Source organism: Oncorhynchus nerka, linkage group LG24 (assembly GCF_034236695.1).
Source record: "Oncorhynchus nerka isolate Pitt River linkage group LG24, Oner_Uvic_2.0, whole genome shotgun sequence".
NCBI lineage: Eukaryota > Metazoa > Chordata > Actinopteri > Salmoniformes > Salmonidae > Oncorhynchus > Oncorhynchus nerka.
Genome location: NC_088419.1, coordinates 33,732,697 through 33,758,250, shown reverse-complemented (window position 1 = coordinate 33,758,250; position 25,554 = coordinate 33,732,697). Strand labels below are relative to the sequence as shown.

Below are 25,554 nucleotides of genomic sequence, written 5' to 3'. Positions count from 1 at the left end.
TGGGGGCTCCCAAGTACATTGTATTGCTTGCCACAGACATTTGCATGAGAGAAGATCCCGATATGTGTCAGAAGGTGTTTCGACTGTCGTGGACGAATCTGTCTACTGTACAAGCAAGAAACGTGTGTGTGCACACCCGATTGGATGACATGTCCTCTACCATCAACGATTGGTCAATGTCAGTCATCGTGGTCTAGGATTGGTCTATCGGAGGGATTAGGAAGTGGTGTTCAAGGGTCAGGGGTTGCTAGCTGTTGTCTTAAACTGCGAACGATATTAGCTAAGTACAGCTGATCGTTGCTATTTATTAACAAGCTTCAAAGACCAGGAACACGTACATATAACTAGCTGAAGAAATATTTATATCAAAGCATAGTGAAGCCTACAGGCGTTAACGTTATAGCTTTTGTTTAGCTAGCATGTTAACTTTAGCTGTTAGAAATCATTATATATATATTTTTTAAGCTGCACCTTCCTTTCAATTATTATTTATTTTGTGGGCTTTGTCCTCATTTCGTGGGCTTTGTCCTAATGAATGTTAGTTAGAAGCGTATGCACGAGAAGAATAATCCTGTAATTTAATGTTTAACATTAGCCACGGAGCTAATTTGGTTAATTAGCTGGCTAGCAATCGTTAGCTTGTTGTCGAAAGGGTCATTAAATACTACAAGGATGATTTTGCCTATGGTAATTCTCCTAATAGTTTTCTCACACGGAACAACAGCTGGTAAGTAAAACATTAAAAAAGTCAGCCAGGTAGATGTCAACATTAACTATTTGACAGATTGTGTAACGCTAGTGCTGGCTAGCATTGCAGTAGCTAGCAAGCTTGTCATTTTCTGAGGCACTAACGTCAGTTATCATTACTGTCAGCAGGAAAGTGCTTTATTCTACGTAGTCTTGTTTAGATGAATATTGTTTGTCAGCTGATGCACAATACCTAATCAATTACTTTTTTCTTTGATGTTGTCTTTCTACAGATGAAGAGCCAGAGGGGAATAATGATCATGCTCCTGAATTGAAGGTAGCTAGCAGTAACTTAAAAATGAACCTGCTGTGCCCTTTTCTATTGCATTTAGACGTGAAAGTAGGCCTACCTAGGTTTTTCAAATGTTATATAAGAAGCTGTTTGGTATCATGCAAGCAAAAGTATAGGTTAGCTTTATAAATGGCAAAAGCAGATTTGCTTTGCGAAGAACCAACCATAAGAAAACACGTGTATAGCCTTAAAGTCACTCAAATCCACTAACCTTCAAGCTAATGACAATATAATAAGTAATTACATCATGTAACCCCTCAATCCTCTCATATTGCTTGTTTTCCCCTTCTAGTCTTACCATGAGCCCAACTCTGAGGAGGATGAAGTCCCAGTAGGTGCCAGGATTGTAGCAGGAATGGTGACTGCCCCCAGGGAGGCAGAGGGGGAGAGAAGACTCGATGGTGGGGTCCAGGAAGGTGGGCTGGAGGGGGAAGAGAAGGAGGACTTGCCCACTCAACCTCCTCCCGTCGAGGAAAGGCCTAAAGAGGGTAAGGATCCGTAAGATAGCCTTTATTGGCCAGGTGTCACTAGTGGCCATTGCAGTTTGATTTCTATGACATGTCTGTCTTGACTAATAAAGTCATTGTGGAATGTTACATGGAGATGTTTCATATCTATGTAGTAATTAATTATATTTGTCTGCAATCCACTGACAGTTTCACTCCATAGATTTCAGCTACCCCACATTTATACCTCTATAACTGGGAACATGTTTGTAGTGACAACATCTTGGCTGAGAACATTGAGGAAGCATTTTGAGAAACTGGGACAAACTAAGCTTTGCTGACACCTGGCCTTGAGCATGGCAACAATGCGGTGTCTTTTTGAACTTGCACTCAGTGAAACGGTTGGCCCTCATGTGAAATTAAAACACGCTTGCACCTGTAACGTCTCTGAAAGTACTCTGGTGAAGGGTATATGCACTATTTGGCCACTGTACTGTAGGGTTTCTTTCATAATTTAACCAGACTGGTTCAGTCTTTAGCTTAACTTATAACAGATTTGAGCTTCAATTTGTTGATGTTTGCCACATGTTAATCACCAGCCATCTGCTTACTGTCCGTGTTTTTGCTTAAACACACCACCCTGCCCCTGTGATTTTTGGTTGATGCAGTTCCTGTGGTGAATGGCGGCACAGCCAATGGTAAGCCCTGTCTCTTCCCCTTCCTCTTCCTGGGGAAGGAGTATGTGGACTGTACCACCGATGGCCGGGGGGACGACCGCCTGTGGTGTGCCACCACCTACGACTACGACAGGGACAAGAGATGGGGCTTCTGTGAGAGTAAGTCTCCCTTAAAGCATACATGTGTAAATATAAATGATGTTTTTCCTGTTTCTCTGCCTTAGAGGGAATCAGACATGGACACACTACTTACGTGGCTGAAACAAATTGTTCTTGGCGGATGAATAAAGTTGCTTTGTGTTTAGGGTTGCAAAAATACCTGCAATTTACCAAAGTTACTAGAATCTTTGTACATTTGGTGATTTTATAGTTGAATACCTTTTTAAAATGATGCATTTGTGTGTTCATTTTTTATATCTGTCCATATTGTCTTGAGTTTCTAGTGGAAATACCTTATTCTTAAAGAGTAAATAGCCTAATTATTTTCTATTTACTTTTCAATGAAGCAACTCTTCCAGCTATTGTAATTTTTCATAACTGCCACCAGTTTGGCGCCAAAACATTTACAAAGACATTTGTACATAGTAAAATAAGTGTGTAATTATAAGGGATATTTCATAATGAAACCTTCATATTCAACACCAATGGTATATTTAGGATGTTTTACAGCTTTGCCATTCTATTTTTTAAGAATAATTTTATTATATATTTTACATGTGATAAGGCCACATAGAGGGCCGGAAATAAGATACTTGTGATAATTTGAAGTACCAAAAAAGGCCACTAGATGCCATTTGATAAAATTCCCCCAAAAACCTTGAAAGTTACACAAAAATCTGGTAGTTTACTGGTAAACTTTGGAAGTTACCAGAAATATACCCTCTTTGCAACTCTAGTTGTGTTGTATATTGTAGCGGAAGAGCAGGTGGAGCAGAGGCATCTAGCGGAGGAGACCGAAAAGGAGTACCAGACAGCCCTCCGCATGATCAACGGAACCAACCGGAAGAGCCAGAAGAAAGAGTGAGCTCTCACTCTTCTCCTCTTCATTGTCTCGTCTACAGTGTTCACCTTTAATGTTCATGAGTGTGCTTGCTGACAGCAAGAACACTCTAGAAATCCCACATACCGTAATTGCTGGACTATTAAGCGCACCTGAATATAAACCGCACCCACTGAATTATTTAAAAATATGTATTTTGTACATAAATAAGCCGCACATGTCTATAAGCCGCGGGTGCCTACCGGTACATTGAAACAAATGAACTTTACACAGCCTTTAAACGAAACACGGCTTGTAACAAAAATAAATAGGCTTTAACGAAACACGGCTTGTAACAAAAATTAAAACAGTAGCCTACCAAGAAAGTCATTGGTCACTATCTTCCTCCTCCTGTGCACTGAAACCACTGAAGTCATCTCCTTCCGTGTCAGAGTTGAATAGCCTCAGAATAGCTTCATTCGATGTTGGATCGTTTTCATTGTCGCTCTCGTCACTTTCATCCGGAGGCAAATACCCCGCTGAGCTCATGCTGCCCCTTCAACACGCAGCAGTCCAGCCTTTCGAAACCCGTTGATGATAGTGGATTTTTTGACAATGCTCCACGCTGTCAGGACCCACTGGCAGACTTGACCATAAGTTGCTCTTCGCATGCGGCCCGTTTTAGTGAAGGATTTCTCCCCACTTGTCATCCAAGCCTCCCACTGAACACAGAGCGCCACCTTAAATGCACGATTTACACTGATGTCGAGTGGCTGCAAATACTTTGGGCCATCTGCTTTTCTTCCCTCTGAAAGCTTTTGTTGTCTTTTTGCACTGAGTCAGTTCCTCACGCTGCTGTTTCCAACGTCTTATCATCGACTCATTAAGGCCAAGCTCCCATGCAGCAGCTCTATTTCCTTTTCCAACAGCCAGATCGATCGTCTTCAACTTGAAAGCTGCATCATATGCATTTCTCATATCATATGCATTTCTCCGTGTCCATGATGAGGGTGACAAAATTACTACCGTAATCAGAATGATGGGAAGTTTGAGCGCACTTGATTTACGTCACATTATGTGACGGTGCTCAGTTTTTTGCCGGCATGAATCTTGTGAAAGCGGGAAAAATCCATAAATTAGCCGCGTCATTGTATAAACCGCGGGGTTCAAAGTGTGAATAAAGTAGCGGCTTATAGTCCGGAAATTACGGTAGTCTTATCGTTCTTCCTCTTGCTTAAGAGATTCACTAAAAACACCCCACTTCAATACAGCTATGACTTTCTTTTTTTTGCAGGTTAGTGTCATTAGGTCCTAATCCATGGATTTCACGTGACTGCGAATACAGATATGCAACTGTTGGTCACAGATACCTTTTTAAAATAAAGGGTAAGGGCTGTGGATCAGAACCATCTGGTGTGACCACCATTTGCCTCATGCAACGCGACACATCTCCTTCGCAAAGAGTTAATCAGGCTGTTGGTTGTGGCCTATGGGAATGTTGTCCCGCTCTTCAGTGACTATGCGAAGTTGCTGGATATTGGCGGGAACTGAAACACTCTGTCGTACACGTCGATCCAGAGCATCCCAAACATGCTCAATGGGTGACATGTCTGGTGAGTATGCAGGCCATGGAAGAACAGGCCATGGAAGAATCGGGACATCCGATGATGGGGCCGTGGATTATCATGCTGAAACTTGAGGTGATGGTGGCAGGTGAATGGCACGACAATGGGCCTCAGGATCTCGTCCCGGTATCTCTTTGCATTCAAATTCCCATCAATAAAATGCAATTGTGTTCGTTGTCCATAGCTTATGCCTGCCCATACCATAACCCCACTGCCACCATGGGACACTGTTTACAACGTTGACATCAGCAAACCGGGCGCCCTCACGACACCATACACGCAGTCTGCCCAGCACAGTTGAAATGGCGTGGTTACACATGGTCTGCGGTTGTGAGGCCGGTTAGACATACTGCCAAATACTCCAAAATGACGATGGAGGCAGCTTATGGTAGAGAAATGAACATTAAATTATCTGAAAACGGCTCTGTTGGACATCTCTGCAGTCAGCATGCCAATTGCACGCTCCCCCAGCTTAAGATATCTGTGGCCATTGTGTGGTGACAACTGCACATTTTAGTGTCCTTTTATTGTCCCTAGCACAAGGTGCACCTGTGTAATGATCATGCTGTTTAATCAGCTTTTTGATATCCCACACATGTCAGGTGGATGGATATATCTTGAAAAAGGAGAAATGCTCACCAACAGGGATGTAAGCAAATTGGTGCCTTTGTGCATGTGAAACATTTCTGGGATCTCTTATTTCAGCTCATGAAACACAGGACCAACATTTTACATGTTTAGTTTATATCTTTGTTCAATATATTTAGGATTGCTATAAATGTGTTGAATATTTACTGACTCTAGACATTTCAGCTTTTCATTTTTAATGTCTAAAAACATAATTCCACTAACATTATGGGGTGTTGTGTCTATCTGTCCAGTGACACAAAATGCCAATTTAATATATTTTAATTTCAGACTGTAATACAACCTTCCTCCTATTCTTCATCTCATTCCTCACCAGGTTGTATGAGAAGCTATTGAAGGTTGCCGGCAAGGGCCACCACAAGGCCATGGAGAAGGTGGCCTACGCCATGCTGTTTGGGGACTACTTGGCCCAGAACATCCCTAAGGCCAAGGAGCTGTTTGAGAAACTGGCCCTGGAGGGCTCCCCCAAAGCTCAGATGGTAATGGAACATTCCTATTTAAACTTAATGGATCCAGGGTAGTCTCATTGACCACTTTACATGTGCATCGTATTCCGGGTTATAACTCATATCCCGCTTAATGTCTTATTCGGGAATAAGCTGTTCAAGTATCCATGAATAAACAGAATATTCCTAATTGATGTTCATATGGGTTAAATGGAATAGTTACTGAAAAATGTAGCGTTATATAATATTAACTCCTGCAGAATTATGTATTTCTTGCAGTAAAATGATACAACAGAAGATAAATGTCCCCCCCCCCCCCCCATTTAGCGTCACTTGAGAAATGCCTGTGTAATGTGTTTTCTTTGACACCGTTATGCAAACAGACAGTATTTGCGCCCAAGATGAACTGAAGTCTTATCAGAAACGTGTTTCAAAGTTGTCTCAGCTTTTCATTTCCTTAACCGTCAACTGATGACATTTGGACATTTTGCACAGGACCCAGCTTTCCATTGTTTTGGACTCCCTGGTCCCTCAATGAAAAAGCCAAATTTAGCTGTGTTAAATAGGTAACTAATGCATTCATTCTATCAATGTAAGACATTCTGGTGAGCACTACTTTATTTAGTCTTCTAGGACAACAAGTTATGACAGAAGAGAAGCTGCACGTATCTAACTGTAGTTGACAAACGAATAGCCTTACCAAATATCAGAAAATATAATATTGCCTACCAAATGTCGGAAATCATACGTTGTCTAAATTAGGGGTGAAAGTAGGCTGTATGGAGCATGAGCAAAATACAGTGCCTTGCGAAAGTATTCGTCCCCCTTGAACTTTGCGACCTTTTGCCACATTTCAGGCTTCAAACATAAAGATATAAAACTGTATTTTTTTGTGAAGAATCAACAACAAGTGGGACACAATCATGAAGTGGAATGACATTTTATTGGATATTTCTAACCTTTTTTAACAAATCAAAAACTGAAAAATTGGGCGTGCAAAATTATTCAGCCCCTTTACTTTCAGTGCAGCAAACTCTCTCCAGAAGTTCAGTGAGGATCTCTGAATGATCCAATGTTGACCTAAATGACTAATGATGATAAATACAATCTACCTGTGGGTATTCAAGTCTCCGTATAAATGCACCTGCACTGTGATAGTCTCAGAGGTCCGTTAAAAGCGCAGAGAGCATCATGAAGAACAAGGAACACACCAGGCAGGTCCGAGATACTGTTGTGAAGAAGTTTAAAGCCGGATTTGGATACAAAAAGATTTCCCAAGCTTTAAACATCCCAAGGAGCACTGTGCAAGCGATAATATTGAAATGGAAGGAGTATCAGACCACTGCAAATCTACCAAGACCTGGCCGTCCCTCTAAACTTTCAGCTCATACAAGGAGAAGACTGATCAGAGATGCAGCCAAGAGGCCCATGATCACTCTGGATGAACTGCAGAGATCTACAGCTGAGGTGGGAGACTCTGTCCATAGGACAACAATCAGTCGTATATTGCACAAATCTGGCCTTTATGGAAGAGTGGCAAGAAGAAAGCCATTTCTTAAAGATATCCCTAAAAAGTGTTGTTTAAAGTTTGCCAAAAGCCACCTGGGAGACACACCAAACATGTGGAAGAAGGTGCTCTGGTCAGATGTTGCCAAAAAGTTCAATTTTGGTTTCAATGCAAAACGTTATGTTTGGCGTAAAAACAACACAGCTCATCACCCTGAACACACCATCCCCACTGTCAAACGTGGTGGTCATGGTCATGGTTTGGGCCTGCTTTTCTTCAGCAGGGACAGGGAAGATGGTTAAAATTGATGGGAAGATGGATGGAGCCAAATAGGACCATTCTGGAAGAAAACCTGATGGAGTCTGCAAAAGACCTGAGACTGGGACGGAGATTTGTCTTCCAACAAGACAATGATCCAAAACATAAAGCAAAATCTACAATGGAATGGTTCAAGGAGATTTGTCTTCCAACAAGACAATGATCCAAAACATAAAGCAAAATCTACAATGGAATGGTTCAAAAATAAACATATCCAGGTGTTAGAATGGCCAAGTCAAAGTCCAGACCTGAATCCAATCGAGAATCTGTGGAAAGAACTGAAAACTGTTGTTCACAAATGCTCTCCATCCAACCTCACTGCGCTCGAGCTGTTTTGCAAGGAGGAATGGGAAAAAAATTCAGTCTCTCGATGTGCAAAACTGATAGAGACATACCCCAAGCGACTTACAGCTGTAATCGCAGCAAAAGGTGGCGCTACAAAGTATTAACTTAAGGGGGCTGAATAATTTTGCACGCCCAATTTTTCAGTTTTTGATTTGTTAAAGTTTTAAATATCCAATAAATGTCGTTCCACTTCATGATTGTGTCCCACTTGTTGTTGATTCTTCACAAAAAAATACAGTTTTATATCTTTATGTTTGAAGCCTGAAATGTGGCAAAAGGTCGCAAAGTTCAAGGGGGACGAATACTTTCGCAAGGCACTGTATATTATGGAATTATGGTGGACCGAACTGCGCAAGTAGCCTACTTTCTTTAGTGATTTGTTTGACAAAGATGAAAACATCATCACAATGAGAGGATATTGGTCTGCATTTAAACGTGGTCATCGAGACAATGGAGTTTCAGGTTGTCTCCAGGAATTGTCTAAGATGTCAAGTTGCCCCTTTTTAAGGGGTAGTGCGAGACTGGGGCAATTATTTTCTACTTATCCACAGTCAGATGAACACTTGAATATACGATTTTTAGTCTCATGCAGTTTGAAGGTAGTTTCTGTGGCGATTGCTAACTAGCATTGGCACAATGACTGGAAGTCTACGGGATAAGATAGCGTTGACGCAATCAGCTAGCTGATCCCATTGACTTCCAGTCATTGTGTAACGCTAGATCATGCGGCCCTCACGTGTGGGGGATCTGATTTGTTGTTTACATCCCACCACCACGTGATTTGGTCGCTTGTAGCTCACCACTGCCAGCAATTGGTCTGCATGGCTAGCTAATACAGAGTAGATTCTCCATATGACGTTGAGAAATATTATGGGTAGTTTAGAAGGTGTCCGGAAATAAATATACACATTAAAAAAAAGTTATAGGTAACCAGATCGTGACTACGACTAAGTTACTGAGTGTTTGACCACAGTGTTACTTTGGTGAGTAAAATCTCATGCTTCCTACCATTTTAATTAATTGCCCAAATCTCGCACTATCCCTACAACTGTAGTCCTATTGGGCCATTTATACATTCTCTGTAGCTGCTTAAGGCTATCGGCATGTAGATTTTGTTAAAATTACTGATTTGACCTTGGTTTTTCAATGGGAGTCATTCGTTGATGAACAACAGAGTTGATAGCCCATCAAATAATGCACAATAAAGGTCTTTTTACGTATGCAACTCGCTTAAAAGAAGTCGACAGACTTGAATTGAACTTTTGACGGACAAAAACGGACAATTGATGAATGCATATATGATTTCATTCGTGTTCATGCGTCTCTGTGTGGTTGTAGGTAACCTAACGCTCCATCCTGTACTTCCTATAGGCACTTGGCTTCTTGTACGCTGCTGGGTTAGGCGTGAACTCTAGTCAAGCAAAGGTACCAACACCCAGCCTCTCCACTTTCTCTCCCCAAAACTCTCCTTTTTCCACGTAGCCTATATACTGATCAAAAACTCTGTTTGTTCAGAGGTAGCTTTTGTAGTAGAGCAGGGCGACATAGACACTCATCCATATTACGATAAATTGACTGAATTATAATAAGTACAACTATGAGTTTATAACATTACAGTGCACCACAATTTCTTTTACTTTTTTTTATATAACCCTTAACTATAACTTAAATATAACCCTTAACTATTACTACTATTTTAAATGTTGTAGCTATCAATTGTCCCATTTAACAATTACTGATATTAGCAAACTTACTTCATATTACTCTAGTAAGTTGTCAGTTTGGTCGGTGTTGATTATCTTTGGTTTATCGTCCCAGCTCTATTTCCTAGATAATGTCAAAGTTGGCTGCTAAGCCTGGAATGTAAAGCATAACCCTCCAACTCTGTTTCAGGCGTTGGTTTACTATACCTTTGGGGCTTTGGGCGGAAACCTGGTGGCTCATATGATTCTGGTGAGCTACTTCTGCTCTTTGTATCTTTGAGTAGAGAAGCCTTATAATGTCTCTTGTTCTTCCTTCTGGATATAATGATTGACCTTTCCGTCCTATGCTACCGTTTTCTCTTTAGGGATACCGATACTGGGGTGGTGTGGGCGTACCCCAGAGCTGCGAATCAGCACTGACGCACTACAGACTGGTGGCCAATCACGGTAGGAGGCCACCCCCTCTCAACCAATGAATTGATCATCATGTCACCAGAATAATAACCTATTTATTGTCAAGCTCATCACGGTGCATTTTTACCACCCTGTGACTTTCTCGTAATTTTATTTCCTCTGTTTGCCTAATAAACTACATGCTTTCCAGAGTCGTCGTGGGAGAACCACGCAGCATATCATCGCATGACTCCAAGTTTACTTAGCATAATACATTTTACAGACACAAAAAAAGATCCCATCTTGTCTAAAGCATTTTGTCGACATTTGGAGTGTTTACTGACAAATTTGCTGTTTCCATCAGGCCTGTCGTGAAATGTTTTATCCAACATGTACTTGACTCGCATAAAAAGGTTGGATGGAAACCTGGTTAGTGTTTTGAATTGAGAAGACCTGCATTTGAAAAGCCCTACATTGTAGGTGCTGCAAACTGACAAAAGGAAAGGCTGCATTCAAAAAAGTAACTTTTTGATTCACAGAGCAAGTTTATGGCAGCAAGATTTGAGTCCTGAGGCTTTCCTTAGGTGTTATGCAAAGAGCAGTGAGTTTTTCATTCTTTCTCTCCTTAACCTCCAGTGGCCAGTGACGTGTCCCTGACTGGGGGCAGTGCAGTGCAGAGGGTGCGTCTGCTGGACGAGGTGGAGAACCCGGGCTCTACCAGCGGCATGCTGGAGGAAGACCTGATCCAGTACTACCAGTTCCTGGCTGAGAAGGGAGATGTCCAGGCCCAGGTTAGGGTTCAGATGGGGCACACTGCTCTTATGAGGTTTTTTCTTTTTCTGCATAGGACATTTTTTAGGATTCTTTGCGATGGAAAAGGCATTCCGTGTCAACTTGAATGACTAAAACTAAGTATAAAGTATGTAGAAAAAGTTAATGGACCTATATATATTTTTTCTTATAATGTGATATTTAAGAACTAACTATATAAAATAAAAGCCAGGACAGGGGTGTCTAATTCAATCGCAGCACGGGCCATATTGGGGGAAAAAACAACATGCCACCAAAACTGGATAAAAATAAATAAATAAAAGGTTCTTCTTAATGTTCACTTATAAACGTACAATATGAACGCGTACTGGCTGGCTCGTAGGTGGGTGGGTCTGGGAGGAGAGGTATGTGTCAATGCACTTCCATTTGGTGCGCAGCATGTTGGCAGTGCTTGCTGGAACTTGTAGTACAGTGTGTTGGTGGCTGTATGTAAGTGGGCCAAAATGAATTTACAACCCAAATCCAGCCTGCGCAATGATGTATAAATGTTACTAGCCAGATGGCCCGTGGGCCTTGTCTGACATGTGAGCTAGACAGTCAGGGAGAATGAAAAATTCCATAAATGATGAGTTCAGGAGTATATTTGGCAGCGAGGCATTATGCCGTTCCTCGTGGGAGTTGATGGAAATATTCTAATCTCATTTTAAAGTTTCTCTGGTGATTGCATGAATATAGCATGATAATGAGTTAGCGGGTAATGATTGAAAAGCTGGGCCCTGGTCAAAATGGTACACCATGTAGGGTTTAGGGGCCCATTTGGTTCTCCGACGTGGTGTTTTGTGCTATGACCCCATGCTTTGCTCCCAACAGGTGGGACTGGGCCAGCTGCATCTGCACGGTGGTCGGGGGGTGGAGCAGAACCACCAGGTAACCTTTCCCTGACCCATTTTCAACCTTGTTCAAACACTACAGGTGCAGGAGCTTAATTTGATCACCCTTTGCAGGAAATGTTAAACTTGTAGTGTATTTGAAGTTTAAAAAGGCTTCTGAAGTTTGTCATATCCACTTAGAAATTTCAGACTTGATTTTCCCTAACAAAAAAAATGTATCGACCCTAAAAAAACGTTATAATTATTTTCCTACATCTGTAGCTCTGTCATGCTGACTCCTGTATTTAGTGTGAAGTTCATGTGTGGAGATGTGTTTTTTTGTCGACAGCGGGCCTATGATTACTTCAACCAGGCCGCGAATGCTGGGAACACGCACGCCATGGCCTTCCTTGGGAAGGTAAGATTATTACATGATCTTATAGGCCTGTAGCACTGTGGCGAAATAAGCAAGTAACTCTACCTTACTCTGTGGCTGTGCTACCGTTCAGTGGTTTCTCGTACTCTGTTTTCATTTGTTCTCTTCACTCTCTTTTTCTCTCACTATCTTTCAGATGTACTCGGAGGGCAGTGAGTACTTGTCTCAGAACAATGAGACTGCCCTGCAGTACTTCAAGAAGGCCTCTGACCTGGTGAGTAACCAAACCTTGACTAGAATTGACATTCTATATCTGTGGTCCAACCATGGATTGTTAGGCATCCATAATATCTATATAGCTATGTTTGGTTCCTTTTGACTAATATCAAACCATTCACTCCTATGGATATCTTGCACATAGCCCACAGTGCCTGTACTGAATGTAACAATCCTCTACTTATCGTGGTCAAACTGTAGGACAGAAACATTCCTATACTGTACATAGATTTTCAATGCACATGCTATTTCAGGATCAATCTGTTATATTAATAGTACATTTTAACATGTTTATATATATATATGTGTGTGTTTTTTTCAAGAGTGCACTATTTTCAATACTTATTGTTGTGTCTTGGGTGGTTTCTGTCTCTTTGATGTCGCTACTCGCTGTTCTTGTCCCCTAGGGTAACCCTGTTGGGCAGAGTGGGCTGGGCATGGCATACCTGTACGGGAGAGGTGTGCCAGTGGTGAGTGACCGCTCTCACTCTGCAATTCTACACATTTTGCTATGGGGTGGAGACAAATGTTTGCAGTTTTTAATATGATATCTGCGTGAGAGTGACAAACAAAATCAATCGGGGCCCCGGTTGGTATTTCGACTATGATTACTTCAAGTTTATATAGCTGGCCGCTAGACTATATGTTGTGTTGATAAAAACAACTGGACGTAATAACGTCACACCCAAAAACAAATAAAAAAGGAGTAGTTGAAGTGTTTGCCATTACCCGTTTAGTCAAATTGTGTATTAATAAATTGGCGACTGCCTGTGTGCCCTCCCACCGATCTTTCATGTCTCAGGTAACCTGCGAAAGCCAGCATGGATAGAATACTATAATTGACCAATATTTGCCATATTCTAATAATTATCATGTGGCAACGTATCGTAGATCTGTAATAATTGGATGGTGAAACTTGCATTCTGCCAACCAGAAAAGCAAGGCAAAGCAATTCAGGCATTCTTGAAAGTCAGAACAATCCTTGTCCTGCAAAGAAACATTATTTTTAGAGTTACATTTTATTTTGCAAGCAGTAGGCATTTAGAATGAAATGTGGAGTGTAGCTTACAGTTAAATGATATCACGTGCCCTGCGTACCTTCAAAGGGATTCAGTTAAATGATATCACGTGCCCTGCGTACCTTCAAAGGGATTCAGTTAAATGATATCACGTGCCCTGCGTCCCTTCAAAGGGATTCAGTTAAATGATATCACGTGCCCTGCGTACCTTCAAAGGGATTCAGTTAAATGATATCACGTGCCCTGCGTCCCTTCAAAAGTATTCAGTTAAATGATGTCACGTGCCCTGCGTACCTTCAAAGGGATTCAGTTAAATGATATCACGTGCCCTGTGTCTCTTCAAAAGTATTCAGTTAAATGATATCACGTGCCCTGCGTACCTTAAAGTATTCAGCAAATATTTATTCGATAAACAGTTTCCATTTGTCGCAAGTTTAACAAAAGAAAAGTACACCCCTGTCGAATGAATAAAAATGCTGTTGATCTTTACAAACCTTCTCCTATGTCTGCTGTTACCATGATGCAATTATTATTTTTGCGACATTTACCCAGGTTTATTTTGACAAAAGCAATGGAAACCTGCCTACTGACTGACATAGAGAACTGCTGATGCACAACCAAATTTCACCTTTTTTTTGTATTTTACTATTCTAACTCTCAACAGTAAGTTGAGACCCCCACTTTAATTTGACATTTTTTTGGGGGGTGGAATTGATCGATCCGACAGTTGCCTGTCCCTGCTTTGCCCTGTGGTTACATTCCTAAATTGAGCTTTTGTAGACATTGGTATAGGCAATAGAATCCAGCAGCCATGTTCTTTAGGTTTACAGTGCATTTGGAAAGTATTCAGACCCTTTGCTATGAGACTTGAAATTTTAGCTCAGGTGCATCCTGTTTCCATTGATCATCCTTGAGATGTTTCTACAACTTGATTGGAGTCCACCTGTGGTAAATTCAATTGATTGGACAAGATTTGGAAAGGAACACACCTGTCTATATAAGGTCCCACAGTTGACAGTGCATGTCAGAGTAAAAACCAAGCCATGAGGTCAAAGGAATTTTTGTAGAGCGCCGAGACGGGATTTCTGCAGCATTGACAGTCCACAAGAACACACTGCCCTCAATCATTCTGAAATGGAAGGCGTTTGGAACCACCAAGACTCTTCCTAGAGCTGGCCGCCCAGCCAAACTGAGCAATTGGGGGTGAAGGGCCTTGGTCAGGCAGGTGACCAAGAACCCAATGGGCACTGACAGAGCTCCAGAGTTCCTCTGTGGAGATTGGAAAACCTTCCAGAAGAACAAGCATCTCTACAGCACTCCACCAATCAGGCCTTTATGGTAGAGTTGCCAGACGGAAGCCACTCCTCAGTAAGAGGCACACGACAGCCCGCTTGGAGTTTGCGAAAAGGCACCTAAAGGACTCTGACCATGAGAAAAAAGATTATCTGGTCTGATGAAACCAAAATTGAACTAATTTGGCTAAATGCCAAGCGTTACGTCTAGAAGAAACCTGGCACCGCTCATCACCTGGCTAATACCATCCCTATGGTGAAGCGTGGTGGTGGCAGCATCATGCTGTGGGAATGTTTTTCAGGGACTGGGAGACTTTATTTTTTTTCAGGGACTCAGGATGAGGAAAAGATGAGCAAAGTACAGCGAGCTCATGATGGAAACCTGCTCCAGGACCTCAGACTGAGGTGAGGGTTCACCTTCCAAGAGGACAACGACCGTAGGCACACAGCCAAGACAGCGCGGGAGTGGCTTCGGGACAAGTCTCTGAATGTCCTTGAGTGGCCCAGCCAGAGCCCGTACTTGAAACCGATCGGACATCTCTGGAGAGAACTGAAAATAGCTGTGCAGCGACGCTCCACATCCAACCTGAGAGAGCTTGAGAGGATCTGCAGAGAAGAATGGGAGAAATCCCCAAATACAGGTGTGCCAAGCTTGTAGCGTCATACCCAAGAAGACAAACAAAGTCCTGAGTAAATGGTCTGAATACTTATGCAAATGTGATATTTCCTTTTTTTTAAATATACATTTGCTAAAATTTCTGAACCTGTTTTTGCTTTGTCATTATGGGGTATTTTGTATATAGATTGATGAGGGGGGGGGACAATTTAATACATTTTCGAATAAGGTTGTAACGTAACAAAATGTGGAAAAAGTGAAGGGGTCAGAATGCACTGTATGTCGGTATTTCCTGTGTGATTTACACAATCTTGTGTGTGTGTCCATCCTCCAGAATTACGAGTTGGCACTGAAGTACTTCCAGAAAGCAGCAGAGCAGGGCTGGGTGGATGGACAGCTTCAGCTGGGCACCATGTACTACAGTGAGTGTGGGACTGTATGTGTGTATAGAGCGCCCCTTTATTTCTGTTGTTGTATAAAGCAGCCTTACCCCTTTTGGTTTCCTGGAAGTGCAATGTTAGTTGCCCACCAACGTTCTGCTCCCAACTCTGCACTCTTTGCAGCAGGGGTGTTATCAGCGGGGTGTCAACGGCTACTCATGGAATATGATTGGCCACCCTTAGTGCCACCCCATTCTCATTAGGTCAGAGTGCTGTCAATCTGGTTCAGAAAAAATTCCCTCACTGGAAAACGATGTCTTGTTTTTCTCTTCACAAAACTACCACTAACAGGTCCTGATCATCAAAGTGAAAACATTTGAACAAATACGCCTGTCTAACGCAACAATGCTGTAAAGTTAGTAAGAAGGGATATACACCTTTTCAAATATATTTATTTAATCTTTATTTAACCAGGAAGGGCTCATTGAGATTTAAAATCTATTTTTCAAGAGCGTCCTGGCCAAGATAGGCAGCACCAAATCATTACAGACAAACAACATGAAAAACTACAAGTAATCTAGTAAAAACCATAGAATTCACAAGAGTATAACAAAATCAATAACAGCCTATTTAAAAACATTAACAGGTCAGGGAATCAGTCTCAACATCATTCATCAGTGATTTTAAAAATACCAATTTAAAAGTATTTGTGAGTCGTTCCAAGACGATGGCGCAGAGTACATAAAAGCCCTTTGACCAAATTCAGTTCGGACATTTGGAACAGTTAGCAGGATAAAGTCCAGCGAACGAAGAGAGTACCCACCACATTTCTGAACAATAAAAATGCCCAAATGAAAAGGTAGTAAACCCAAAATGGCTTTGTAAATAAAAGTATACCAGTGCCTGAGCCTACGAGTGACTAGAGAAGGCCAGCCAACCCTGGTATACAAAGTGCAGTGGTGCGTAAGGGCTTTGCAGTTTGAGATTTATTTTAAAGTGCCATGGTAAAGGGTGTCAATTGATCTCAAACACTGAGTGGAAGCATTCATATATAAAATATCCCCATAGTCTAGTACAGGCATAAATGATTTTCTACAGATATGAAGCGCTCCGCACATCATCGTTAACAGCTGATTTACAGAAATGATTGCTGATGATATGCAGTCCTTGTCAATTGTCTACTTGAGTTGCGAGGTCATTTTCTAAAATAAATCATGCGTTCTCCATTATGAGCCGTGACTCGCACTACTGAAACGGATGCCTTTCTCGTCAATACCACTGTTCACCGTTTGCTCCTGTTTCAGCAGGGTGTTATTCCCTTTTTCTAATGAGAGTTGAGACGTACAGTAACAACATTAAACAGCTAAGTCTTTCCTTTTTTTAACCAGTACATACCCCCATTTGACATGTTTTCTTTTGCCCTGTATTTGATCTGTGAGCTTAAATTTGGTGGGCAGCCTTTTGTTAAACATGAAACAAAGTAGGCACCTAGACTATTAAATAAAATACATCGTAGTTTAAGCCAATTTTCAATGCTATTTGTGATACAATTAGCTGATTTCTCTTGGCCACCCATGACTGGTTTTGGTCCCCCCTTGGCCACCCCATAAACAAAATCCCAGAAACGCAATTTTTCTCCTCGTGCACACCATTTTTCTTTGTTGGGTATCTCACTCACTTTTGTCTATCCATTCCTCCTCTTCCTCCCCAGATGGCATCGGGGTGAAGCGTGACTACAAGCAGGCCTTCAAGTTCTTCAATCTGGCCTCGCAGGCAGGGCACATTCTGGCATTCTACAACCTGGCCCAGATGCACGCCACAGGCACCGGCGTGTTGCGTTCCTGCCACACCGCCGTGGAGGTGAGCTAGCTGCTGTACTAACAATGCATTCAGAAAGTATACAGACCCCTTGACTTTTCACATTACTGCCTTATTCTAAAATGTATTCAATAGATTTTTCCCCCTAATCAAGCTACACACAATACCCCATAATGACAAAGCAAAAATTTGTTTTTTTAGACATTTTGGCAAATTTGATAAACAGAAATGTTTCATTTACATAAGTATTCAGACCCGTTACTCAGTACTTTGTTGAAGCACCTTTAGAACCAATTACAGACTTGATTCTTCTTGGGTATGGCACTACAAGCTTGTCACCACTGTATTTGGGGAGTTTTTCCCATTCTTCTCTGCAGATCCTCTCAAGCTCTGTCAGGATGGATGGGGAGTGTTGCTGCACAGCTATTTTCAGGTCTCTCCAGAGATGTTATATCGGTTTCAAGTCCGGGCTCTGGCTGGGCCACTCAAGGATATTGAGACTTGTCCCGAAGCCACTCCCGCGTTGTCTTGGCCGTGTGCTTACGGTCGTTGTCCTGTTGGAAGGTGATTCTTCGCTCCAGTCTGAGGTCCTGAACAGTTTTTCATCAAGGATCTCTCTCCGGTCATCGTTTACTTGATCCTGACTAGTCTCCCAGTCCCTGCCGCTGAAAAACATCCCCACGCTGCCACCACCATGCTTTACCGTAGGGATGGTGCCAGATTTCCTCCAGACGTGATGCTTGGCATTCAATCTTGTTTCTCACAGAGTCTTTAGGTGACTTTTGGCAAACTCCAAGGGGGCTGTCATGTGCCTTTTACTGAGGAGTGGCTTCCGTCACCATAAAGGCCTGATTGGTGGAGTGCTGCAGAGATGGTTGTTTTTCTGGAAGGTTCTCCCATCTCCACAGAGAAACTCTTGAGCTCTGTAAGAGTGGCCATCGGGTTTTTTGTCACCTCCCTGACCAAGGCCATTCTCCCCCGATTGCTCAGTTTGGCCATGCGGCCAGCTGTAGGAAGAGCTGGTTCCAAACTTCTTCCATGTAAGAGTGAAGGAGGCCACTGTGTTCTTGTGGACCTTCAATGCCGTTTGTTTGGTACCCTGTGCCTCGACACAATCCTGTCTCGGAGCTCTATGGACAATTCCTTCGTCCTCATGGCTTGGTTTTTACTCTGACATGCACTGTCAACTGTGGGACCTTGTTTAGACAAGTGAGTGCCTTTCCAAATCATGTCCAATCAATTGAATTTACCACAGGTGGACTCCAATCAAATTGTATTAACATCTCAAGGATGATCAATGGAAACAGGATGCACCTGAGCTCAATTTCGAGTGTCATAGGAAAGGGTCTGAATAATTATGTAAATAAGGTATTTGTTTTATTTTTAATACATTTGTACATATTGAGGAAAACCAATATTTGATCAATTTTAGAATAAGGCTGTAACCACAAAATGTGGAAAAAGTCAAGGGGTCTGAATACTTTCCGAATGCACTGTAATTGGCTAGCTACAGCATTAGCCATTAACTAGCCATTTAGATAGCGCTCTATAATTGGAAAGCTGTAGGATTAGCAATTAGCTAGCTACTTCAGACTCCCAGTGCTTCAGTTAATTAGCCAATAAGTATCAAGCAACCCTGCTACACTAGCCACCTTGGAGCTAGCCGTTAGCTAGCCTTTCACAGTTAATTAGCTTTTTGTTAGCTGTGTATTAATCGTCATTATAAACTGGGTGTTTCGAGCCCTGCATGCTGATAGCCATGGTATATCAGACCATATACCATGGGTATGACAACATTTGTTTTTACTGCTCTAAATACATTGGTAACCAGTTTATAATAGCAATAAGGCATCCCAGGGTTTGTGGTATATTGCCAATATATCACAGCTAAGGGCTGTATCCAGGCACTCCGCATTGCGTCGTCCCTAAGAACAGCCCTTTGCCGTGGTATATTGGCCATATACCACACCACCTTGGGCCTTATTGCTTAAATAAGCCATCTGTTAACCTTTATCCATTAGATCAATGCATTAATCCGTCCTCTAGCTAGGCATGAACCAATTAGCCACCTGTTTAGCTATTTGTCCTCCATTAGCCGTCATCCATTAGTTAATTATTTAGCCATTTGCTACTCCGTGTCAGTCATTGTCTATCCAAAACCTACTTACCCATTCTTTAGCCATTGATCCACAACCAGGTTTGGGTTAATTTTTATCCTCCCAATGGTAAAAGTTCAAATCAGGCGTTGTGTAATCAGATCCTAGATCTGTGATTGTGCAATTTCCACCTCAAATTGCCTTTTGTTCTTGTTTCTAACTGCATCTGTCTCTGTGTCTTCATATGTATGTCTGCGGGCAGCTCTTCAAGAATGTGTGTGAGCGTGGGCGCTGGTCGGACAGGCTGATGGCAGCCTACGGCAACTTCAAGGACGGCGACATGGATGGGGCGCTGGTGCAGTACCTGCTGCTGGCCGAGCAGGGCTACGAAGTGGCGCAGAGCAACGTGGCCTTCATCCTGGACCAGAGTAAGAACAAATACACAATATTTGTCATAAGAATCCCCTAGATAGCTGACAGGGAACAGTTTTGAGTTCTGTTCTGTTTAGCAGCAACCATCTTAGAACCTCAGCCCAGTTATGTTTCTCTCCCTGAACTGTGCACTTGTTCACTCCCCCGCAAGGCTTCAAAAGCATTTGGATTGCGGTAAGCATGGGCATAAGGGAGCCATGATCCTTCCTTTTTTAGATGAATGAGGAGAGGGGAACAACTACACGCTCCGGGAGGAAATTTGTTTCTATGTACATTGGTAAGACACCAGTGCTTCCACTTACCTCTATCACCAGAAAGCACTGTGACCCTGTAACATGTGAACCAAGCATATGGCCTAGGGACTGTCTGTGGCCCGCCATCTGTTGTAATGGGTTCAGAACGCTAATCACTGGAACGCAATGAATCCCCTGTGGTTGTTTAGATATGAAGAAATTGCGACACCATGCCAAAACAATCCATTTCTTTGTGCAGCCCTTCTGATATCTATTTACAGACATGACCTTTGTGAATGCGTTTAATAAGCACTTACGATGATGTTAAACCAGTTGGTGCCATTTTGTATTTGAACCGTGTGTGTGTGCGCGTGTTTCGTTTTAAGTAGAGGAGGCCCAGATCTTCAACGAGAACGAGACATACCCTCGAGCCCTCCTCCATTGGACCAGAGCAGCAGCACAGGGTTGGTTGAGCCTCCTTCATAAATCACCCTTCCATATTTTTGCTGTACTGAGCTGGTCTTTGTACCCTTCAGTAATTGTAGGGGAGGACAGTTGGATGAAGCTGGGGGAGACTGTATCTTCAACTGTGTTGCCCAGGGCCAAGCTTTTCAAAACATTTAATCCAAATCCAAATGATCCTGAGTTGTGTTAAATTCTGTTTCCCCTTCAGATGTGGTCCCTCATTTTTAGACGCAGTTTTAAGACCAAATGGAAGGATCCCATTATATGCTAAAACAAAGATCATGGTATATGAGCCCATGATATTTGGTTTGAAAAACTGCGCCCGGTTTATATAGTGGCTAGGATAAAGCTTGGGGACTACCACTTCTACGGTTATGGTACCCAATTGTCATACTTGAGTAAAAGTATTGATACCTTTTTTAATAGAAAGTTACTCAAATGACAGTCACCCAGTAAAATACTACTTGATAAGTCTAAGTATTTGGTTTTAAATATACTTAAGTATCAAAAGTAAATGTAATTGCTAAAATATACTTCGGTATCAAAAGTAAAATTATAAATACTTTCAAATTCCTTATATTAAGCAAAGGGTTTAATATAGACAGTGCCCTTCTTTAAGAAAATGTAAGGATAGCCATGTGCACACTCAGACATGATTCACAAAATATCAATTTGTGTTTAGTGAGTCTGCCAGAACATAAGCAGTAGGGATGACCATGTGTTCTCTTGATAAGTGTGTGAATTTCACAATTTTCCTGTTCTGCTAAGCATTCAAAGTGTAACGAGTACTTTGGGTTGTCTGGGGAAATTTATGGAGTACAAAGTACAGTATTTTCTTTAGGAATGTAGAAAAGTAAAAGTTGTCAAAAAATATAAATAGTACAGATACCCCAAAAAACGACTTAAGTAAAAATACTTTAAAGTACTACTTAAGTACTTTACACCACTGGTACTAACGTGTGTACTGTATGTTCAACTTTGTTACCCAGGTTATACAGTGGCTAGGATAAAGCTGGGGGACTACCACTTCTATGGTTATGGTACTGACGTGGACTACGAGACAGCTGTCATCCACTATAGGCTGGCCTCAGAGCAGCAGCACAGCGCTCAGGCCATGTTCAACTTGGGCTACATGCACGAGAAAGGCCTGGGCATCAAACAGGTGGGCACACGCACATAAACAAACTCATTCATACACACATGCAACCCTATAAGTTTAACCCCTTACTTTCCCCCCTCCTGTAGGATATCCACCTGGCCAAGCGTTTCTACGACATGGCTGCTGAGGCTAGTCCCGAAGCTCAGGTGCCCGTCTTCCTGGCTCTGTGTAAACTGGGCCTGGTCTACACCCTGCAATACCTGCACGACCTCAACGTGAGTGTACAGTACAGAGCACTTCCTGGACCCGGTGCCTCTGGGAGTTTCATTTCAACTCATGGGGGCCAGGCTCAATGTTTGAGGCTAACTTAATTTATTACATTTGTACAGGATTCATGGGATTGTACTATGTTTTTTCAATGTAGTCAATGCTCTCTCTCTCTTTCTGCTCCCTCTGACCGACCCTCTCTCTTTCTCCCCTCCCACCCTGTATCATCTCTCTCCCCCCTCCACCAGATGAGTGAGGTGGTCAGTCAGGTGGACCTGGACCAGCTCCTGGGCCCTGAGTGGGACCTCTACCTAATGACGGTAATCGCCCTGCTGCTAGGCACCGTCATCGCCTACCGTCAGAGACAACACCAGGCAATGCCCCCGCAGCCCCCTCCTCCCCCAGCCAGGCCTGCTCAGGAGCAGGCCCAGCCGGAGGTCCAACCTGAGGCCCAGGCCCAGCCTGAGGCCGAAGAGGCGCAGCAGTGAGCGATAGAGATGGAGTGGGAAGAGGGAAAGGGAAGGTGATATCCTGACCTATACCCTCTTCTCTGGGGGGGTTGGGGGGGTGGGTAAAGGCAGACTAACATGCTCCCATCTTGGGCACCACCTTTTCCCTCCTGACTCCGGCATGTTGACCACAGACTGTAGGCTACTGAACAGGCCAGACTCGCCCTACTTAACTCTCTGTCTCTGTCAATGCTCTCAGACCTTCCAAGTTGAAGAATGAAGAAAGGAATCGGTGAGAGGGAGAGTGGAGTAGGTTGATGGACAAGGCCATGGAACAGAGGCTGTAGAAAAGACAATATAGACTCGAAACCTCTTAGTGTGTGACTCAGGGTACCGGCAGCAGAATCACTTCTCAGAACTAGCCAGGTGGGGCGATCGAGGCATCTTCTTAATTATCGTCCGATCTGGGAATGAAACGGTCTTGTATTGTGCGCTCTAGTAGCGATTGGGCTTCGGAAACAATGGCCAGATTTTTTTTCCGCTTTTCCTTTTCAGATTTGATGCACGAGTTTAAGGTTACAACTCTACTTATCGGAAAATAAGATTCCAGATGTCTACATAAACCTTGCAATACCAACATATTCGTCAGGTGGCAGCAATCAGAACTGGGCATGTGAAGTTATCTTCATCTCCTTGTCTTTAGCGAAATATTTTTCACAAATAAGTTTTGTTAAGAACACATTTTGTAAGCATGTTCTGTTCATAAACAATGATTCTTTATCAAGCTAGTTTTTTTCCAGCATGCTTTTGTCAGCACATTTGCTTGATTAGCAAGCGTTAAAGCTTTTTGTGTGCAAATATTTCTTTAGCAAACATGAGTTGTTTCAATGCAGTTTTCTTCAGCAACTTATTTTGTTAGCGAATATCCTTAGTTAGCACAAATGTTGAATTAATGAAGTAAACATAAACGTGCTCATTTATTTGACATCCAGTTCAAAATCTTTCAGTACGTAGCTGAATTTTGGTCAACTTACTTGTTTGAGTGGATCAAGTAATGAAAGATATTGTTGTCAGTCATTTCAGCTCTGCTATGGTATGGTCAAGGATCAGAATGAAGGATAGAGAATCCTTTGCTACCCCTTCACTAGCTACCCCATTTCCTTCCTCATTGCAGCGCATGATTCTGTGTCTCAAGGTTTAATTCTTGATATATTATCCATATAGCCTAATACAGAGAATATCCTTGAGATAATATTGTAGAATGCTGATCCCCACCATAGATGCTCCCTTACACCAAAATCCTGAGTGAATGCATTGATGCTTGTTCCATCTACGAGTAATTGATAGTTTGTGGAACCATGTTTAATTTTTAATTATTTTTAAACTGTTTGGTTTGATAAATTGAACTGCAACAGGAAGAGATTTCATGCAAAGCCTTTTTGTCAAGACTCATTAGGAGAAAGCACTGACTATTTGACTTTGTTATACATGGTTCCACTCAGGGTCATAATCGGGGTGTGACTATTGGCCCGACCCCCTCCCCTATGGAGCAGGTCTTTGCTTCTCCAGCTTCTGGTTCCCTCGGCTCAGGCTTTAAGTTGTCAAGATCACAGCAATCGCCTCCCTTATGTAGTGGCATCACATAAGCTGATTTCCACACTTTAGGAAGATTTCCTGATAAGTGTTAAATTAAAGATGTGGGTTATTGAGCCCACAATGAGGGACGCTGTACACTTGAGCAGACCTAGAGCCAAATGGTCGGCCCCTGTATGTTTCTTCATGTCTTATGTCAACAGCACATCAAGGACTTCATTGTCTGTCAGTTGCCGAAAGGAAAAACCCAGATTGGCGTTTTTCAAAATGATTCTGTAAAATTCCCCCATTAACATCTAGTACATTGTCACAGTGAGGGAGACACAGAGAACCTGCAGAAATAAAATGGTGATTAAATTCATTCTATCAATGTTATCAGTAATAGGGCCAGACTCTACATTCATTTGTAAGGGAAGAGTAGTGGAAGTACAACCCTTTTAATGATTTCAGTTTTCCAGCATTTCTATGGATATCCTGTATAGTCAGCTAGTGTTAAGTGAAATCTGATTTTATTATATTTTCAAATAAGTTTTACACATATTTCTCAATTCTTTGAAGGATTGCCAGTACCGGCCAGATTGTGTATTTATGCAATGGGCAAGACACTGGTTTGTGTCAAGAACTGCAACGGTGCTGGGTTTTTCATGCTCAACAGTTTCCCATGTGTATCAAGAATGGTCCACCATCGAAAGGACATCCAGCCTACTTGACACAACTGAAGCATTGTTGTCAACATGAGCCAGTATCCCTGTGGCACGCTTTCGACACCTTTTAGAGGCCAATCGAATTGAGGCTGTTGAGGGCAAAAGGGGGGGGTGCAACTCAATATTAATGTTTTGTACACTCAGTGTATGTTATGGTTATAGTGACTCTTGACTTCTCTGTCATAATAATGACAACAGGTTATAAACACATTGGGCAATTGATAACTGACTATACAGCTGTTACAGTAACCAATTTAGGAAAATGTGTTTGCTTTTGGTATTCCTTCGCCATCTACTTAAGTGTAATGAACATGACCAGATTTGGTGGGATAAAAAAACATTTTTTTCCCCCAACAAGGATTTTTAGATTCCTGATTGATTTCCAATCCACCCAACCCTATTAAGGACAATGGTAAAGTCAGCTGTTGGACATGAGAATTATTTTATGTCATGCTATGGGGGCCCCGTCTCAACTTACCGTTAAGTTAGAATGGTACACGAGGTGCAAGTTCAAAATGTGGTTGTGCATCAGCAGTTTATTTTGTCAGTCACTCAATTACCCATGTCAGCTAACAATTTTTAGTTTGGTAAATTATTCTAGCCAGTAAAACTTGTACTAATCATAGCATGTGTTCAGTTGATATTTGGCCATCACAACAACTACTCCACCACT

The 25,554-nt window shown here is 42.2% G+C and overlaps 1 protein-coding gene across 2 annotated transcripts; it reads left to right on the top strand.

Moving 5' to 3' along the window:
* The first annotated feature begins 215 nt into the window (after positions 1 to 215).
* On the top strand, positions 216 to 24,538 carry LOC115107887 (protein sel-1 homolog 1-like). 2 transcript variants are annotated; one of them, XM_029631622.2, is made up of 21 exons: positions 216 to 727; positions 981 to 1,024; positions 1,332 to 1,527; positions 2,154 to 2,321; positions 3,077 to 3,182; positions 5,731 to 5,893; positions 9,402 to 9,455; positions 9,924 to 9,983; positions 10,099 to 10,180; positions 10,763 to 10,917; positions 11,768 to 11,824; positions 12,116 to 12,184; positions 12,339 to 12,416; positions 12,826 to 12,888; positions 15,680 to 15,767; positions 17,437 to 17,585; positions 19,902 to 20,067; positions 20,694 to 20,768; positions 21,759 to 21,931; positions 22,015 to 22,143; positions 22,384 to 24,538. In XM_029631622.2, the coding sequence occupies exons 1-21, from the start codon at positions 673 to 675 to the stop codon at positions 22,621 to 22,623; spliced, it is 2,370 nt and encodes a 789-aa protein (XP_029487482.1). In that variant the 5' UTR covers positions 216 to 672; the 3' UTR covers positions 22,624 to 24,538. The 2 variants fall into 2 exon arrangements, with proteins under 2 accessions (XP_029487482.1, XP_029487481.1); XM_029631621.2 differs by having other exon boundaries at positions 20,691 to 20,768.
* The last annotated feature ends 1,016 nt before the right edge of the window (positions 24,539 to 25,554 follow it).